This window comes from Malaclemys terrapin, chromosome 2 (assembly GCF_027887155.1).
Source record: "Malaclemys terrapin pileata isolate rMalTer1 chromosome 2, rMalTer1.hap1, whole genome shotgun sequence".
Taxonomy (NCBI): domain Eukaryota; kingdom Metazoa; phylum Chordata; order Testudines; family Emydidae; genus Malaclemys; species Malaclemys terrapin.
In genome coordinates, this window is record NC_071506.1 from 215,900,495 (window position 1) to 215,921,353 (window position 20,859).

Consider the following 20,859-nt stretch of genomic DNA (forward strand, 5'->3'; position numbering starts at 1 on the left):
TTTATCAATGTTCAATTAATCTGACAACAGAAAGTTTGAGGTTTTAAAGCCAATTTTCCCTACATATTCATAGATGAAGGTAGCTCTGCTTGTATGAATCTCCACTCATGTATATGTAGCATGATGGACTATGAAACAGAGTAAATTCATGCCACTAAATCTACAGAAAATGTAAATTTTATTGATAAAGTGCCCCATGGCAAGGTGCTCAAGATGCTGCACAGTTAAAATATATAACAAAACAACTATTAACAGACAATACAAAAAAATCCACAAATAAAACACTAAAAAGATATAATGATGTCATTAAGCAGGAGTCATACACCGGAGCTGACAGGGATTTCAGGTGGAAACACCTGCTGTGTCTTCAGTAGTTTTTTAAAAAGTGGGGCAGGGATTGTCTGAGGTGGATGTCGAGGGAAGTAAGTTCCATCTCCCTAGCACCACCACACAAAGGACTCAGTTACCTGCTGGTGCAAGTCATTATTATCAGTGCCATGTGTACTCCATGGCACTAATAGAACCAATTTTATGTCAACAACTGGAATTTCACACAACATCAGTCTTCGCAAAGCAAGAAATATCGATCCCTTGGCACCACGCAAACACACACAAATCTGGCTCAGAGTTTAAAATACTCAGATGTAAAATTCAACAATAATTAATTTTTACAGCGGTTATTTTTGAGATTCTTTTTTTTTTTTATTTGGCTGTGCTTTCGAGGCCTTGATTCCTGTGACGTTGTCTAGCCCGTTTCAAAACCTCCTTTTCTACAAGGGTGCCAAGGAAGGGAGTCCTTTTAGCTGGCTTCAGGTGTTCCCCTCTCTGGTTTCTGGCACACAGCTGCTGCCCTGTGTGTGTGCATTCATACATGTGTGTATATATTTTATATGCATAACTATAATCTGTGTACATAGAGACATAAATTGTATGTGTGTATTATGTATACATACAGAATATGTAGAGCAACTACAATAACACCATATAATACATAATTCTGCTTATGTGCTAGCACGCTGAGATACACTTGCCATGGGGACTATAGATTTGAAATCTCAATTATAACATTGCATTAACACTTCTCTGGGCAGAGGATAGGAGAGTGAAATGATGGGCTTCATTTACAGCATTCCATTTTGGTTAGCATCTATGGCCTTTTACATTATGCATGATATATGCCAATTATTTAGTAATATACTTACTGTGATGATGATATCTAGAAGGCCTTTAACAGGTTCCTCCATAACCTGTCCTGAATTATTATAATTATTATTTTTTGTCTGTCAGCCAAAATGGTATCTGGCAGGAACAGGGAATTCTGACAAATAACTACCATTTTCATTGAGTTAGGCAATGAACAGAAAACATGAGGAAATCCATTGTCTCACAGTCTCATTGAGGTGTTCTCAAAAGCTGCTGCGGCTAGATATTGGAAAGAAAAGTTCACTGTTACAAGGAACATATGGCACAATAAGTGGGAATAAAACTATTTTATGATAAGAATACTTCCATACTATCTACATAAGACGTATTATAATTTCTAAGGTAAAAGAGATGCTTGTTAATAGTAATAAAATATTTGAAAGCAAAGGAGCATGTGTTAATCTGTGTGCCAAATAATTGATAGTTTGCCACAATTAAAATCAGAGGATTGTGTTTATTATATAGTTAGGTAACCCTACACATAAAACTGAAAAGGCTTTTATGAGTAGCAAAATATATTTACGCCTCTTCACTCCCAAATAATCTATTTTAGTTTGAATTAAGCAGAGAAAGTGATTCTACCTTTTGAATTTATGATGAATAAGGCTGTCAAACTTGTAAGGTTTTAATTTAACCCTTTTATCCTTTTGTAATGTTAGAACTGATCTCAGACCTGGACATTATTGGGGAAAAGTCAGAGATTAAAAGGCAAAAGACTATTTTTGTCTAGATTCCATATAGAAACAATAATTAAAAAAAATAATCTATACACACTAGTGCTATGTCCTGGAAAAACAACAAAATGGGCTCTCCTCCTGATTGTAGCATTATCATCTGCAGCATCTGCAGGAATTGCTGTGTCACAAAGGAAGGTGCGCCAGATCAGTGACCCTATTCAGCAGATGCTAATTCAGCTGCACAAACTAATCTACATCACTCAGGTATGCGTTTCTGCTGCTTCAGAACACTCCAGTGCCTTTGTTTGCTTGTTGATGCCAAAATGATTGTACTACAGTGTTGCTATTTTAGTTGCTCTTCTTTAAAAACAACAGAACTTGACATTTTTACAGATGGCATGATTTAAAAAAAATACTTTATTTAAATAAAACTAACCTTGAATATTAGTATGTGGAGGATGGTAATAATTGAGTCATAGTAAGAAATGCCACTGGCTCACCTCATTAAAATGGATTTTATACAGAAACTTATTTTAATAACATTCTGTCATGCCAGTAATATGAGTGTTGTATTTCAAATGACTTAATATAAAACACTGGCTCAGAGATTTCATGAAATGCTTTTATTCTTATAGTCATTTTTAAGAGTTTCCTATTATTTCTAACACAGTACTTCAAATGCTGAATGCATTAGTTGGCTTAAATATTTTGAATTTAAATACAGTTTCTATTCTGACTTAATGCTAATTGAAGAAATTCAATGTTTAATATCTAAAGAGAGTAGAAGCTCTGATTTCAAACTGGTACTAAAGCAAAACTGTAACTAGTATAAATCTCTTAGATTGTACTCTCAAACTGGTAGTGTAACAAATGATTTCACTCTCCAGCAGCATGGCTACAGCTCAGTAGTAAAGGTCACAATTACTAATTTTAAATAAATGCCAATTTACCCTCCAAAATTCACAGTTTATACTTGGCAAGACGTGCTTATCGCTGCTGGAGCTTTCAGATTGCTGAGCAAAGTTGGTTCCATTTTCTTTTAAAATAGAACAGCCAAACTGAATTTATGTGTATCTCACATAATAGGACTCATTAGCCTATTTTACATCCTTGAAATTATTATACCCGTCAAAGGTGAAAAATGCCTGAAAAACTGAATCCCCTCGGCCAAAGAAAAGAAACTTCTCTTTAATTTTTAAAAAATGAACTGATTGAATTTAATGCCAGCTTGACAGTGTGGCAAGTCCTCTGTCTGTTAAAGAAGAGATAAGGAGCAGTGCAATCTTCTCTATCCTGCCCTGTCAATGTGCCTTAGTTGTGTGTTGGAGGGCCCACCTGGAGAGATAACCAAGTATTTCAGGCTCCATACCCATTAAATACCAGCCTCTCTTCTCAGAGGGCCCTCAGAGACATCGATTAAAACCATTTGTGGTTATCATAGTATGGACACCTGATAACTAAGAATGGGCAGCACTCACCAGGCTCACTTCAGACAGTCCACTGAACAGATAGTAAAAATGTTGATACTGTTGCCTCTTTTCGACCCACGTGGTAGTCAGAGTTTGGGGCTCTGGGGATATTCTAGTTGGAAGTACAACTTGATGATAGTCAGGTATTTCTTTGATGCAGTTTTGTTTATTTATAGAAAATGTATAAACATCCTGTGTCTGTGAGCACAGAAGGAACCAAAGAGTAGGAAACAGCTTCTTTTGCTCACAGGGCCAAGAACACTTTTTTCAATCTGCATCCCTGACCCAAAAACCACTCCCCAGGTTTCTGCCAGAATCAGACACCATGCTTTCAAATGGTCTTTCTGGCTGTCTGTCTGTTTCTCAGGCTATGTCTACTCTAGAGAGCTTACAGTGGCGCAACTGTACCAATGCAGCTCTCCCATCGATATAATTAATCTACTCCAAACGAGCGGCAGTACTTATGTTGGCGGGAGAAACTCTCTCACTGACATAACGCTGTACACACTAGTGCTTATGCCGGCGTAATTTATGGTGCTCAGGGTGGTGGAATATTCACAGCCCTGAGCGACATAAGTTTTGCTAACATAATGGTAGTATAAACATAGCCTCAAGCTTTGTCTACACTACACCGCTGCGCCGCTGTAAGGTCTCCCGTGTAGCCACACTATGCTGGTGGGAGAGAGCTCTCCTGCTGGTATAATTGAACCACCCCCAACCAGCAGCGGTAGCTATGTTGGGGTGGGAGTGTCTCCCCCCGACATAGCGCTGTCCACACTGGTGCTTTTGTCTGTGAAACTTCAGTTGGTCAGGGGTGTTTTTTCATACCCCTGACCGACAAAAGTTTTACTGACAAAAGTCTGGTGTGGACAAAGCCTCAGTCTCTCCCTGTTCTTATTTGTTCTGCCTCCCCCTGACACACCCACCCGCTGTGGTCACAATACCCCATGAAACCCTCCCACCCACATAGTGCTAGTTTCTGGCCAGACAGGTCTTGTTTTAGGTGTGCCCCCCTAAGTGTTTGTTATAGCTATCTGAAGTGAAGGGTACATTCACACCCAATCTCAAAATGCTTTGTAATCCAAGCAGTCCCCTGTATCTCTCAGCAGTAACAATGCTTTCAATTTGGGCTAGATTTGAAATGGTGACCTATAGATGAAAGGTTCCATGCCTTGTAACCACATCCCTTGAGAGTTCCAATCCTCCTCATTATTTGTTTATTTTTTACAGATCTGAGGAAGAACAGACTTTAAATAAATATGTAGCTGGCTTTTAAAATGCTCAATTGCAGATCTCAGCTGACAACTAGAAGCTGAAGTTTACAAGGGAGAGTTCTTATTGCTGGTTCTTGGCTGCCAGCAGTCTTTCCAATCCAGTTTCCATGGAAACAGGTTTTGCTCTGGTCTCTGAAAAATAATGTAAGAACAAGTTTTTAAAAAACCATTATGTAAAACCTTGGCCTTATTTTCACTGATCTAACATCTGATTTCATGGAAGCAGAATCTGGAATCAGACAGCAGCAGCTGAGACAACTCTGGTTATTTTCACTTGCAGCTGACTGTTTCCTAAGCCCTTGTACCTCACAATGCCCCCAACATGTGCAGGTATTTGGTATTAATTCACACAGTATCACAGGCTTCTGCTTACTTATAGGATTAGAAACATTCATCATCTGATTGGCTGAAAGTTCTTAAGGGTTTACAACACAACGTATGAAAGACATTGTCTACCTGAAAAGAAAGCAGCATATGTCTGGATGTAACTAGTTTTGATGAAGCCCTTTATACTCAGAATCAGATCCTGATCTCAATTTTGCCTGTGTAAATCAGGAATAACTCCATTAAAGTCAGTATAATTGTTCTGGATTTATACCAGTGTAATAACCACAGTTATTCCCAGAAAAATACAAAAAAAAAAAAAAACCAAGTAGACTTATAGCTAGATATGTGGGGATGGCCTGAATAATGGTCAAACCTTTCATGTGTCAAAAAGTTTCCATTTAGTTATAAATGGCATTTGTTTGTATACATTTACGAAGTGTAACATGGGTTAAATCACATCTATGACATATAATCCTGGTCCAGACAGTTTGAACACAAGGATCCTGATTCGTCACTGAATTATACCCTGTGTAGCTATTGGGCCTGTGATTGTGTCAAGTGCTACCAAATCAGAATGGTAGTTTTACATCCTCTGTGCACAGGGATAAATGATTATGCAAAGTACCAGGCAGTGGAGAATTAAGCCCAAAGTGTAATATGTGTTATAGGATGACTCTATCCTCCACATTGGAATGATGACAGATATAAGTAAAAAGCTGCCCTGACAATAGGGCCTGACTTACCATTGGGACTTTACATTTATTTTTAGAGCAGAAAGGTAATTTAAAAATTCAAACACAAAAAGATTTCATCTTTCATAAAGAAGAGAGTTCAGAGGATCCTCCTATAAGAGACCTGTTTACAGCTGAAATATGCTGCGTGTTTTTCTTTGTTAAACAGAGAAAAAGAGGGGAATGCATTTTGATGCACAAGAACATAGATGGAAAATTTTCCTGTATTGGTATAAAGTCAAAACCTTTCTGGATACTTTACAGACAAGTAAAATATAAAGTTCCTGTCCTGGAAAGCTTACAATAGAAGGGCCAGATTCAGCCACACTTTGTCGTATTGAGTAGTACATTGGAGCCTTAAGCAAAGCCCATTGAAATCAAGGGGAAGATTCCCATTCACTTTATTTTGCATTGCATCAAGCCCTTATCCTCATATATAGTTCCACTGATTTCAATCCTGGTAACTCAAGATAACCAACACAAAATTCAGCCCAAGCCTTTTCCTCAGGATCTGTTCTTCCTAGGGTTCCTCCCTTAAGACTACCTAGTCCCAGATGTTAGATTATTTTGACCAGAGGGGCCAGTCCTACCCCCTCTATATCCATGATCAATATAACAAGCTACACCTGTCACAGTGAGCCCAGTTACCGTCTCTTCAGGTTCCAACACCTTCTAACAGGGTGGGTGAACAAAAGAACATTATTACAATATGCATTGTTTCAGATTCTATACAGTAGTTTATTGCTTGGGCTATTAAATATCAGTGTCTACATATACAGTGTAACTACCAATTTTAAAAATTAACACTGTAGGAAATGTGGCCTATAGAGGAGTCAAAATTGAGCGGTGATAACAGCTGTTTCTCTATCCCCCATAGCTTCCTCCAGCTTTGCACTGCAACTTGAAAAGAAGAGTTATTGAGAGATTCAAGAAATCTCTCTTCAGCCAACAGAGCAATCCTTGTAACTTGAAACTGGAAGTTAAAAAGGTGCAGTATTGTGAGTTGTTGTGGTGTTCATCTCTTTTCTATTTCTATTTGAATTATGCTATATGAATTAATCAAGGGGAGGGGGAGAAGAACTTTATAAAGGTTAATTAAGATGCTCTGAATTGTATGTGTTCTTCATATTCATCTTCCATTTTAGTCATGAAAAATAAGTATCTGATTCAACAAAAACTTGAGAAAATTAATAATGTTTTCATATAATTAAATCTTTGGCATTATCCCCACACTCTGGTTCCAGTAAATGATTTTTAGTTAGTATCACAAAAACTTTGATTAATTTGAAATTGTTTCCAATTTTTATGGAAAATGTTTAGGCAAATGCTTTATCCACCTTTTAGTTTATGGTCTGAAGGTCTCCTAGATAAGTAGCGATACAGAATAGTTTTAGATTTTGTCTTTGATCAAAGGCACACACATTGAAAATGGAAAGATCCAGCCAGCTGCTAATAAACAAAACATAAAATCCACCTCCTCAGAGATCAGAGAACTTGTTTTTCCTTTCATGGATCAGATCAGGATAGTAACAGGGAGGGATTTAAAATAAAACAGCAGGAGATCAAAACAGTCACATAGAAGTTTTCTGAAATTTATTTTATAACATAATATGATGATTCTCATATCTTTTATAAATATGAAATAGAATTTTTTTTTCAGTTCCAGGCATAATGCTTAGAGGAAAATTAATGCTTGTTTAATTTTTTCTAAATGCAAATGCTTCCCCCGCTCAATAGTCTCAAAAATCAGCCTCTGTTAGCATAAATATTTTATTAATTATTTACCAAGAAATGTTTCACAATACAGAACAAACAGGGTTGCATTTTTTTTTATCATTTAACCTTCCCTTTTCTTGTCCTAGGATCAAATTGCAACTGTTTGTGTTTAAAAAAAAAAAAGGCTAACTTTGTGTGTTAAAGGCTAATCGAGCTGGATTATGTCAACTCCTGTTACATTATCATTAGCCTGCCAACATTTTGGTATTTTGGAACAACATCTTTCTACTCGAAGCATGAACGCTTAGAAAGCACTGAAACTGCCCAATGCTCTTGAAGCCAAATTATCCTTCCTGATTGTTGAATAGTCTGTTAGCAATAATTCAGTGTCATCACTTGAAAATTACTGAAGACTTGCAGGCATTAAAGGATATTTTTTCTGGTCAGATATAGATTCAGCCTTTGTGATTCTGGGCCACGTACACAGAAGCATTGAGGTACAAGAAGGTGATAATCCCTTTCTGTGGGGTGACAGTATTTGGAAGACTGAATTCAGTTCTGAGTATCTCCCTCCCAGAAAAATGTAGGCAAGTTGGAAGCAGTTAATAGAACAATAAAAAATGTTCAGGGGGCTGGGAGGATTGATGGATGAGGAAGAAGTAAAAGCTAAATATCTGAAAATCAGTGGGAGTCGGGTGGCAAATTTCAGAATCTCAGCCCAGGACCACCAATGTGAAGGGTAGTTCATAGTAAAACAGAGAGTTAATGGGATGAAATTAAGTAGAGAAAAGTTTAGGATGAGCCCTGGAAGACCCTCCAGGACAATGATATTTGTTATATTGTACAATCATTTTCAGTGGGAAATGATGGAAGGCCTATTGCCTGAAACATTTAAAATTAGAGTGAGCAGGTGACTAGATAAGAATAACAGACTGTTAGAAAGATTCCTGCATTGCCAGAGATGGGGGTGGAGTAAAGGACCTCCCATAATTGGTCTTGTCTGTGTCTAACCAGTGTGATTCTACAGCATTAAAAGCTGGTGAAAGAGAAGAGTGTTGATTATGCTGGAGATTCTGTAGAGTATGGGAACAGACATTTCTTTCTTATTTATCTACAAAAATAACATTGTAATGTCAAAATCATAGTGGATCCTACATCCCTACATAGACACCCAAAAATGATTTGATTCTCAGTTTTCACATGTTCACAGCAGTCAGTTGAAATCAAAAGTGATGAGATCCCACTGATAGAAAATCAGGCAATTTAAATATGAGTTTAGGAACCTAACTTTAAGTACCAAACTTTGAAAATCTCAAACTATTGACTGTTTCTCTCCTACTTTTGAGAAAACACATTTTTTCTTTTTTGTTTTCATACAAATTTGCACTTTGATATTTCTTTCACATGTACCACATAGCTGTGAGGTTTATGCTGAGTGCAGTTTGGTTGCCTTCAGTGTTTGATAAACACCTCTGAAGGGAAGAAGGTAGCGCATTCATGACTGATTTGACTAGTTCTTTATTCATTTCAAATGTATTGAAAGCCCCTTTCTCCTCTAACTCTGGATTTTAGGAGAGTGAAAAACTACTTATGTTCTGCGATGGAAGTTTTTGGTTTAAAAAATTTAGTTTTAATATGGCTTTTGCTTTTTTCCAGCTGCTCCAGGGTTCTCCTGAACTGATTGAGCCCAACTTTTTTACAGCAGATTGCCATTTATTACTTCGCTCCACTGGGGGAAATATATTGGCCCCAGATGATAGAACAGGTAAGGAAAGCAAACAAACACTCATGATCTGAAATAGACTTTTCAAGTCGGGTACATGATATTGAGATTAGAAGTTTTCAGTAAAGAGAAATTAACTCTTTGTTGTCAGTTACTGTCTTTACTGACAATTAGGTCATATTTGCGGAACTGATTTAAAAGACAGTATATTTTGTGATTGTGGACCAGACATAACCATTTAAAAGAATGTTCTTGAGTTTGGGACATGTGTGGATTTTTTCAAATTACAGTTAGGTGCCTAACTGCCATTGAAAGTCAGTGGGAATTTGGTGCCTCTTATTCGTGTCTTTGAAAATCTTCCACTTGGGCCTTAAGCAAAGCCATATTTAAACACTGTGCAAGAAAAAGCTCTTCTTATACCATGTTTTATAGCGGTTGCACTAATATGACTTAATTGCCTATCTGGATGGGGCTTCAGAGAGTTGGAGAGGAAACAGTAAAACATAGTTCATCTGCTACAGCACGTTCCATACAAGGGCTTGTAAACATGTATACTTTTCATACGTAGTTATCATCAAATATGGCTTGCACCTAAGTTGAACACTCTTGTAAACAATGTGCTCCATCCTCAGCAACACTCAATAAGCACTGGGTGCAGCTAAATTGGGGAACCACAAAGGAGCCACTTGTGATTCCCCATTTTTTATGCATTTCTTTTTGCATTTATACAGTGTTCTTCTTGTAATCAGACATGACTGTTTTTACAATATGATCACATCATCTACATGGCTGGGAGGGGCTGCAAGCACTTTGGAGGCCATTATTAGAATTCAAAATGACCTTGACAAATTGGAGAATTGGTTTGAAATCAGCAAGATGAAATGAAATAAACACAAGTGCAAAGTACTACACTTAGGAAGGAAAAATCAAATTCACAAGTACAAAATGGGGAATAACTAGCTGGGTATTGGTACTGCTAAAAAGGACCTGGGGTTATAGTGGATCACAAATTGAATGAGTCAACAATGTGATGCAGTTGCAAAAAAGGCTAATATTCTGGGGTGTATTAACAAGAGTGTAGTGTATAACCCATAGGAGATAACTGTCCTACTCTACTCAGCGCTAGTGAGGCCTCAGCTGGAGTACTGTGTCCAATTCTGGATGGCACACTTTAGGAAAGATGTGGACAAATTGGAAAGAGTCAAGAAGAGAGCAACAAAAATGATAAAAGGTTTAGAAAAACTGACCTATGAGGAAAGGTTAAAAAAGTGGGCATATTTAGTCTTGGGACAAAAGATTGAGGGGGAACCTGATAACAGTCTTCAAATATGTTAAGGGCTGTTATAAAGAGGATGGGGATCAATTGTTCTCCATGTCCACTGAAGATAGAACAAGAAGTAATGGTCTTAATCTGCAGCAAGGGAGATTTAGGTTAGATATTAGGAAAAACTTTCTACTATAAGGATAGAATCATAGAACTGGAAGGGACTTGAGAAGTCATCTAGTCCAGTCCCCTGTACTCATGGCAGGAATAATTATCTAGACCATTCCTGTTAAGCTCTGGAATAGGCTTCCAAGGGAGGTTGTGGAATCCCCATCACTGGAGGTTTTGAAGAACAGGTTGGATAAACACCTGTGAGGGATGGTCTAGGTTTACTTGGTCCTGCCTCAGAGCAGGGCGCTGGCCTGATAACCGTCGAGGTCCCTTCCAGCCATACATTTCTATGACTCTATGATCACAACCACATACCAACATCTAGAAGATCACATCATACTGTAAGAATTTCCTCCTCCCACCTGTTTACATGATCACTGCGGTCAATGCAGCAAAAACAGATGAAGATCAAGGTTAGCCATTTCTCTTGTTAACAAACTGTTCTGTTATCATTCTGGCTATGCTGTGATTGCTAAAAAACTCTGATGAGGCACATGTATGCCAAAATTTCAGTGATTTAACATTGCCTGATATTTGCTTTATAGGCTTTTCTGGCAGTTTTGACATGGAGGAAGGAATGACATATGAACAGATGCAGGTCAGCGTTTCTCATTCTTCATGAACAATTTTGTTTTCTTACTTTTAACCAAAATATACATTTTTTACTAACCTGAATTTCCTTTAATCTGTAGTCTGTGATTGAAGAGGTTCTGGAGGAAAGTGGTTATTACAATTTCACTTCTAACAGGTGAGTATCAAAGTTCAGTTTCAAAAGGAAAAGTTAAATTGTGATGTGGTAAGCCAATGACACATTTTCTTCTATTTCCTAATGGTAGCTCTCTTTCAGTTTTATTGTAACACATAATGTTATGGCATATAGGCCTGGACTGGATAGAACTGATTTAGGACATTTTAGCCAATCTTCTAGATCAGCCACAGCTGCTGTATTCTTCACTAACAGAGCAGAATGAATGGTGTATGCTTGGTAGCAATTTCCTCTCATTATTCCATGTAAAAACTCAGTTGAAACAAAAGGCACCTCTATCCCATTCATTTTAATGGGAGTTTATTTTGTCATAAAACCCTACTGCTACAAGACTGAAACTAGCAGAGTCAGTATAACGTTTGGATGCAATACAAAAAGGAAGAAATGTAGGCGCTAACAAAAAAAGAGCAGGGGGAAGTGAAATAAAGATGTGTTTGAAACTGCAGGCAGCAGTGACACACACACACACACACACACACTACCTGTTACGTAAAGAGGGTTATCGGTGGAGATCCTACATGGAAAATAGAATAACACAATAACCCAAGCCTGGTATTTCTAGTTCTGTTTACCGGTCTAGTCCTAAAGCACCTTCGGCAGACTTTTAATAGTTCATGTTTCCCCTATCGAAGAAGTGGTTCATCTTTGCTTCTTTCCTAGATCTTCCCCAGCAGTCTGCTCCTGTTGCCAATGACCAACATTTTCAAACATGGGAGCCTAAAATTAAGCTCCTAAATGCATACTTAGGTTCCTTAAATAAAAGTGGCCTCATTTTCAGAGGTGAGAAGCACCTGCAGCTCCTGATGCTTCAGCGGGATTTGCATAGGTCTAACAAGGCTATTATATAAATGTACCACAGTTTTATAGACATTTACCTCATGCATACTGTCTGGCACAAAACATCTACAAAGACTAAATATAACTAGGCAGGTGTTCGGTGCACGTGGGCAGGAGTCTTTTACACACATTAGTCTAAAAAAGAATCTGTTGCTTAGTGGAACTATACATAGATGTTAGCATTGCTGCAAAGTATGCGTGTATGTCAGCATATAGCATAGGAATTGGGTATTAATACACATTACATGATCAGCTCCAAAACTGTTCATATTCTCAATCTTCTAGTTCCAATATCTATTTCTCAGCTCTGGTCCCATGTGTGTTGTGGATTCCCTAATGTATCATTGTTCTTTGGTATCTACATTTTAAAACGTTTTTCTACATTTCTGGAAATCCCACATTATGGGAAAGATTGTGACTTTTCCTGCACAGCCACACAGGGGAACAATGGGGTGTAAATCATTGTCTTACTTCCCTATGCTGTCTGCTCGTGTTGTGGGTGGGAGCATCAGAAGAAGAGCAACCACTGCTGGGTCATTTCCCTCTCCTCCCTCCCCCCCATGCATTTGGGCAGGGAATGCATGGAGTCTTGGCTCCACTCTCTCCTCCACACACTGGGAAACAGCTGTCCCACGGTATGTCCCCCTGGAGCAATGGGGAACTGGAAGTCAAATTGACTCTCTGAGTCAGACTCTGCTTCCTGGCCTGTTCCTGGGGCAGCATGTGCAGACCCCCATAGTTAAATAAATTTTTTGGGATGGTGTGGAATGGACCCCTGCACACTCATTTGTTTGAAGTGTATTGTTTGAATTTGAAGTTTAACTATTTCTTACTCTCAGAGAATGTGTATTTAGACATGATTAGATTTTAAAATGTCACTGCCTGCAGTACGTTCTCTTGCTGTTATTCCATGGTTTACTCTTCAACATACATCCTATTATCTGCTGTCCCCTTGTAGCCTGTAAGACTAACCTGTTTGCTTGTATATATATATATCTTTTCTTATAGTTTAAGTATTTGATGTATTGTGATAGGTTTATCAATTTATATTAAAGTAAGTTTGGCTGTAATGCAAAAGACCTACAGGCCATATCCTGTATGTTAAGCTAAGGCAAAGTTAGCATATCTATATTAAGACCTTTTACTCAGAAAGCAAAGTTGACCTATAGCTTGTTTCCTAAATAAATGAGTACCCACGCCTATATCTATGACCTTTTATCTAGACCAATGGACAATGAAAAATGGCATGGGGAGGGGGGTTCCCACAGACTTAACAAGTACACCACAAGAGACTGATGTGCGTACATACCTGTCATCAATACGCACATACATACTAGCCTATGGGGTAAGTGTACCCTAACATTTCTGTGGGTAAGGAATGAAATTTGGGCATAAGAGGAAGGAGGTCCAGCATTTGCCCTATAAAAGAGGTAACCCACCTCAATAAAGGATCTCCATTTTATCTCCATTTCTCTGTTCTTACTTTACTTCATCTCCATTTCTCACTATCTCCGTTCTCACTTTACTCTATTCTCATTTACTTTCTCCACTCTATCTACGATGACTGCTACTATTTGTAGGCTATGTTTGTTCTTAAACTTTAAGTTTCAAGGGAACTAGGCTAAGCTTGGTTTCCCTAAGTTTTATTCTTAGTTTGTTTATTAGGTTTTGATTTAAGTTTAAGTTAGTCGAGTAAACTCTAGTCAGCTTTGATAGCTCAGCATTTTCTAACCCGGCATCCCTCACTCAAAAATTGAAAAACCTGAACTGCAAGGCTGGTCCTGTGTCTCTTATCACCGGGTTATCAAGGAAGGGTGTGAGTATGTTAACCAAAGCTTTGTTGCATGTAATTCTATATTATCATATGTATCTCTAATGGTTGGAAAAGCTTTTGTTTTTAATCATTATTAAAATCAAATAAAAATAAATTAAATTCCCATATTATCCAAATTAATATGATCAGTACATCCTAAATCAGGCTACACCTTTCACTACTCTCAAGTAGCCCACATATGTCTCCCTGTCTTTCAGAAAATGCGTTTAACTTCAAAGTCTGCCATCTGCATTTCCTGACAAATGACCATGTTTTCTACAATATGTTCTGCTCAATTCAATTTGAGCCCTCCAAATCCTGCACATTTTTTTCTCCACACTCACTGTCTAGGTAGCCAAACAGTACAATTTTGATAGCTGTCCCATTCAGGATGATTCATGTAGCCAGCAGGCATATATAATTAGGTTTTATCTCTAAATCTCCAAACAGTTCAAGCTGACTGAAAGGACAAATCACCCCCTCAAACTGCAAATCGTGCTGCTTGTCAGTGTCCACCATTATTTGGCCTTATTGCACTAACCATAAATGGGATTGAAGACCTCACAGCTGCATCCCCTCAGCCTTGCCTTGCGTAAGGGAGCTTTGATCTCCTCCTATTTCTACATACATAGTGGACTGTCTCAGGAATAACTACAACCTTTCCAACAATAATCCAGCATATCACGTGACTCCTTGCAATCCTCAATTATCTCCTTTTCTTAGGCAATAGTTCATAAATAATAAGGCTTTGACAAAAGTTATTAATCATAGAGGGCAGTTGACTCTAGGCTGGAGAAGCCAACCATGGAGAGGGAGGAGAGGCTTCCTTCCTCACAGTGCCCTGCCCACGGGGCTGGGTGAGAAGGCACAGAATATATGGGGGAGGGGCAGAGTACGGCACACAGAGCTGCTGGAGGATCACATAGACTGAGTTCAGAAGGGTTAGTGGGGGGGACAGACTGGGGCTGGGGCACTGGAGCTAGTGAGGTGATAGCATTGAGCCAGGTGATGAATGTGTATGGGGGTTTAGGGCCACATGATGACAGGTGGGGGTAAACTGAGTGGGGATGCAGAGACACATTGGGACAGAGGGATGCAGGGACACATGGGGACAGGGGGAAGAGGGTGGCAGAATGGGGGTGCAGGGATACATGGGGGATAGGTGTTCCAGGGACACACGGGGATAGGGGCAGATGTGCCTGACTGAATGGGAGAGGCTAGGGGTCAGCCAGGATATGTATGGGGGAGGCTCCCCGACTCCCTAAAAATCACTCCCCCACCAAAAAAATTCCATACTTCTCCCCCAACACCCAACAACCCTCAAGATTCACTCCCAGGCTCCTTCCCAGCAATTACTTCCCTCTCCCTCAGCTCCTCTGTTGCCCCTGACTCCCCCAATCCTTTGCACTGCTTCTGAGGGGGTGCAGGAAATACATTTCTGTATTGTAGTTTAAATGAATTGTTATTCAACATTCTGTATTAATAAATGAGGGTTTGTACTTGGGTGGCTTAGCCCAAGCCGCAATCCGTGCTGTTGTGGTCACACTGTTGTTTTTAGTAAGCTGCTTGTCAAGTCTGAAATCCCTCCTCTGTCACTCTGAGTGCAGTAGGGGCCCACAAGGATTCTAAAAATTAATACTTGCCACTCCAGGCTTATATTAAACTCCCAAGGTGACAGCTTTTTTCTGACCTTGGCTTGGTAAACGCTGCCACCATCCAAATGCAAAAAAAACCCCCAACCGTTTGGACCCAGGAAGGAGCACTGGGGAATTCCTCCCTGTGGGGTACCCTCAACCCCTTTCACCCCCCCCTCCGGGGAAGAGCTGAGAAAGAAAACAAAGTAAATTAGCTGTTGCTACCAGCTAATCCAACAGCATATGCACAAACTCAATACATTTGGAACTTAGGCTTTTGCTAGATTTTAAAAGAGCAATTCCAAAAATTAAGCACCCAAAATAGCTTTCTTGGGGGTTCAGCAAGGTTATAAGCAAACAAAAGCATCTGGGGTTAGCACAGAGGAATCCACAAGCCAAAATAAAAAATAAACCTGATTGTGTCTGTCTAAACATTCCCTATCCAAATAATTTCTTCTAGGTATGGAAGATGAATTTTCATACTCAGTTCAAGCCTTACATTGCTGCTCTGTTTCTGTGCAGCCCAGAGAGACCAACAGACAGAGGGAAAGTTTCTTTCCCCATTTTAAAAAATTCTAGGCTTCGCATTGGCTCTTTTGGTCAGGTGCCCACTTTTTTTTCTTTACCTGGGGGACTTTTTAACCCTTTACAGGTAAAGCAAGTAAAGAACAGCTACCAAGAGGGATTTTGCAGCTAACTGTCTGGCTGGGCGTCCATCAAAGGGAGCTATCACACCTTTATTTATCACACTGCTCAAGCAGAGCTAGTGCATGTCTGTCTACCTTTGCTTGGAAGCATGCTCCCAGCTGCTGTGTGGACATATCCCGTATTTGATAACAAATGCAAAACCAACAGTTTGACTGCGTACAGCACAGTAATACAGGTTCCCAGTTCTTCCAGGAACACATTTCTTCTGGAAAATCCTTTTCTTTTGTATATGCAGCATTTTTCTATTTTATGTATATTTGCTGCTCCCTTGGCACCTCTGCCCTAACCTTCTGTCTGCAAGAAGCTGGGACTGGATGACAAGGAGTGGATCACTCAGTGAATTGCCCTGTTCTGTTCACTCCCACTGGCTACTGTCAGAAGACAGGATACTGGGCTAGATGGGCCATTGGTCTGACCCAGTGTGGCCGTTCTTATGCTCACCACTATATGTCCCCCCTCCCACATCTGTAATAATAATGGTGGTGTCACTCAGTGTTACATAGCGAAATGACAGAAAAAAGATATGTGAAATTATAAACTGTGTGGAGTGCTGAGAAATGATTCCAACACCTGACTGGGTGATGTGTAGGGCATTAAATTGTTAGAAAATGAGAAGCTGAACCCCATAAGATGTCCATACACTTTTTTTTTTATTATAGTAATTGTTTTTCATTTTCATTATAATAGTAATTACAGTCTCAGTGCCGGCCATTTCATGAGGATTAATGACCAGCTGGGGATAATGACCCTCAGCTGTGTCCTGAATAATCAATTCCTGCCCATCTATCATTAATCCCCATAAAATACTCAGTGCTTCGATTAGTGTCACTTGTTTGTACAGAAATTTATAAAAAAATAGCTGAATATTTCAAAATGTGTTTTATCCCAATGACTCTTCCCCTCTCTTTCTTTTCTCCTGATTTAATGTCTCACCACGTATGGTGACGGCTTACCCACATAAGTCGGATGTGTATGTGACTGTTTTTACTTGTGAGATCATTTACAGATAGGACAATGTATACCTTTTGCAAACTTTCAGCATGCTTCTGTGCATTGAGGTGGTCACACAGTATCCAAGTGTCCAAAGATCTGATTTTAAATAACTATATTTCCTTTATATTTGCGGTCAGTTACCTCATTATTTCATGAAAAGCTCCATAAAGTGTATTAAGAGGCTTAATCCAAGAACAGCTCAGTTTATATGAAGGTGGGTAGGTGTGTTACAAATGAACAGGACCTGCAGAAATGAAGGTCAGACACTCTAGTGGTCTTCAGCTGAGTGCTGTAGTTCACCGAGACTCCAAATGAATTATTATATTATACGTACCATCAGAGGTCCTCTTATGGTAGAGAAATGCTGTTTCAAGAGTGGTACTCTGTAACTGAGAGAACATTTCTAGCCCCAGTATAATCAAGCGAGAGAACACTCATCTAATCAACAGTATACATTGCTATATGTATTGTCATTAATCATTCTTTTTCACAGCTTTTATTCACTGCATTTTTTCATTTCTGTAAATATTTTAGGCATAGTGAATGTCCAGTCAAATAGTTATAGATAGATTACTGTGTTTTTAGCAAATATGAAATAAAAAAACAACATATAAATTGAAATAAAACAAAAGTAGTCACCCCACAACAGCAGCTCTTGCAGCTCCTGTCCTACGAGACTGGGACTGGTTTCCTCCTCCTGGCATTGCGACCTGGTGCCTGGGCACAGAGACACTCAGCATTGGCCTGTCCTCCCATCGGTCATGACGGGAGGACGGCTGGGCCAAATTTCAGTGAGTGGCATTGCAACCTGGTGCTGCAATCTGGCGCATTGGTCAGAGCACCACTCATTCAAATTTTGCCCATCATGACAGATGGAAACATCTGCTAGGAAAGCAGAACATCATCCATTGTGCTATCCTTCTTTGACTGCCATTACCCCCACAACCAATACAGAAAGAAATAAGAAAACTCTTCAATGAACGTTAACCTGTATTTACAAAACACTCCAAATAAAAAACAATCTGTGCTTTTAAAACATGACTTTTCTTGCTTTAAGTTTTGAAAATTCAGTCACTAGATCCACTTTTCCAGCTATTTCATGCTCTATTGACATTGTGGCAAGTCCAACAAGTCTCTCTTGCACCATTGTTGAACGCAGATATGTTTTTATCAATTTTAACTTTGAGAAGCTATATTCCCCACTAGCTACGGCAAAGTTAAAAGAATGCGTAGAGCTATAAAAATGTTTGGAAGACTGTCTGTGAGTTTATTTTCACAAACAAACTTCAGTACTTCTTCAGGAGTGGAATGTTTCTTAAGTCGTCTTGAAAAAGCCTGAAGCTCACTACACAAATCTATAGCATCAGTGTCTTGAATTTTCATGAGTCAATGCCGACTCCAGTTTTATACAAAATTCTCTTATCTGTTTTGCTGTTTTCTTTTGCAAGCTGTGGATATCAGATAGAAAGCCAAATACTGACTCTAGCTGCTGGATCTGTTGAAATCTTTCATCAACCAAGTGAATACCAGTATCAAGGACTGCAAAGTAGAAATTCACTTTGAACTTCTGTTTTGGGTTCTGAATGGGTGTGGCTCATCCTTCATATGAAAACTGCTGTTTCTTTTGCCAAATGCGAACTGGCTCTGATTCAAAGTCTGTCGGAAAGTCTATTTCTTCAGCAAGCTTGAGAGAATCTGGATCAAACAAAGCTAGGTATTCAACAAATTTTAAAAAGTTTCCATTACCTGAAGTGTGTAATTTTTCATTTCTACTGAGGCCACGGAATGCTAAACTTTGCCCACCGAGAACTCACTAAAGCAATCAGACACTCTAATATTTGTTGCCAATATTCTTTTTTCCTTGATCACACGTAAATTTTCTGCATTGAAAGTTTTTTCCAATCGTAATTCAAGTTCTTTCCAATTTTGAAAACATTCCAAATGTTCTGTACTTCTTTCATGTGAAGAGAGAATTGAAGATACGGTTTTCCAGTCCTTCAAACCATTTTCAGTAAGTGATTTACCGATTGCTTGATTTCTAAACAACTTGCAACAAAAGCAAAACACAGAGTCCTCTGACACTGAATATTGTAACCGGTTTCGATGAATTTCTTCCCCATTAATGAGTTTCCTCTTGTAATGCTGAGCAGAGAATTTTCTTTTATTTCCATCCTTAGGGAAGGGAAATTAATGAACTTGTTCGGGTCCATGTTCCTCGAGAATTTGCCACGCACTGTCATCACATCTGGGCCATGAAGCTGGGTCCCCATACTGTAACTTGTTTGTAACTTCCTCATCCTTTCTTCCTTTTACTTCGTTTACTTCAATTTCTTCATGTCTCTCTGAAGGTGAATAAATTTTCTCCACTTCCATATCAGTCTGATGCTGTGAGCTGCCTTCATCTGAAGTAACTTTCCATCATCTTTAAAAAGCAACAGAGGGTCCTGTGGCACCTTTAAGACTAACAGAAATATTGGGAGCATACGCTTTCGTGGGTAAGAACCTCACTTCTTCAGCTGACTTGCATCTGAAGAAGTGAGGTTCTTACCCACGAAAGCGTATGCTCCCAATATTTCTGTTAATCTTGAAGGTGCCACAGGACCCTCTGTTGCTTTTTACAGATTCAGAATAACACGGCTACCCCTCTGATACTTTCCATCATCTTGAGTTTCCAAACTGCTTTTTTGTGGATGTGAGCTATCCTCATCTCGAAGTAATATACCTTCATCTTGATGTTCCAAACTGCTTCCATATGGATGTGAGCTAACCTCCTCTCCAAGTAAAATTCCTTCATCTGGATGCTTCCATCTTTATTTGGATTAAAGAGAAGATATTTCAGGAAGGATCCCTGCTGTTTTGGTTGGTCCTTTTCCTTCTCAGCCTTTCATTTACGATACTGCTCCTGAGGGTTTTCTTTTTCCTCTTTCTGCCATGGGGCATTCGAATATTGTTATGTACTGTGCTCCCGACTGCAAACATTATAGAGTTAAGGATGGCTGACACACCCACCATACGGTTGGCAATTTAAACCACATTGCAGCCATCCCAACATGTCTTTTCACTGCTTAAAGGTTCAATGATTAGTAACAGACACTCACTTACCTATTAAAACAGTTAGTTACAGCGTTTACATGGAAGCAAAATGACCTTTTTCGACATTATAACCCGACACCGGTTGTTTGGAAAGTAATCCCCTTCCTCACGGTTACCCGCTTGGAGTGTGTCATACTTTCGTAGTCTATTAAGTGTTAACGCTGTTACTTTTCTTCTATGGACCTTATTTATTACCTGTGAACCAGTTATAACAAAGAAAAGTTCATAGTTATACAGCCCGATAATAACACTAAGGTTTAATAAAGCTTAAAGATACTCACATTTTGGATTTATAATGCTGAAAGACATTATTCTTTATCCTTTGGCACCAAGAAACACAAGTTTCCACAGTATATGCTCGATTCTTAACCATCTACCTGCGACCTGTGTTCAAATGACCGTTTGATATGAATCAACTCGCGATATCTCTGCTCTGCCTGAATTTCCGGCTGTGCGACCT

General features: G+C 39.1%; 1 protein-coding gene across 1 annotated transcript in view; it reads left to right on the forward strand.

Moving 5' to 3' along the window:
- NEK10 (NIMA related kinase 10) overlaps positions 1-20,859 on the forward strand; it is a 168,916-nt gene that overhangs the window by 142,191 nt on the left and 5,866 nt on the right. Inside the window, exons 32-36 of the mRNA XM_054019936.1 lie at positions 2,044-2,144; positions 6,559-6,669; positions 9,054-9,162; positions 11,101-11,153; positions 11,248-11,303. Coding sequence (XP_053875911.1) covers positions 2,044-2,144; positions 6,559-6,669; positions 9,054-9,162; positions 11,101-11,153; positions 11,248-11,303 — 430 coding nt within the window. The remainder of the gene's footprint in view (positions 1-2,043; positions 2,145-6,558; positions 6,670-9,053; positions 9,163-11,100; positions 11,154-11,247; positions 11,304-20,859) is intronic.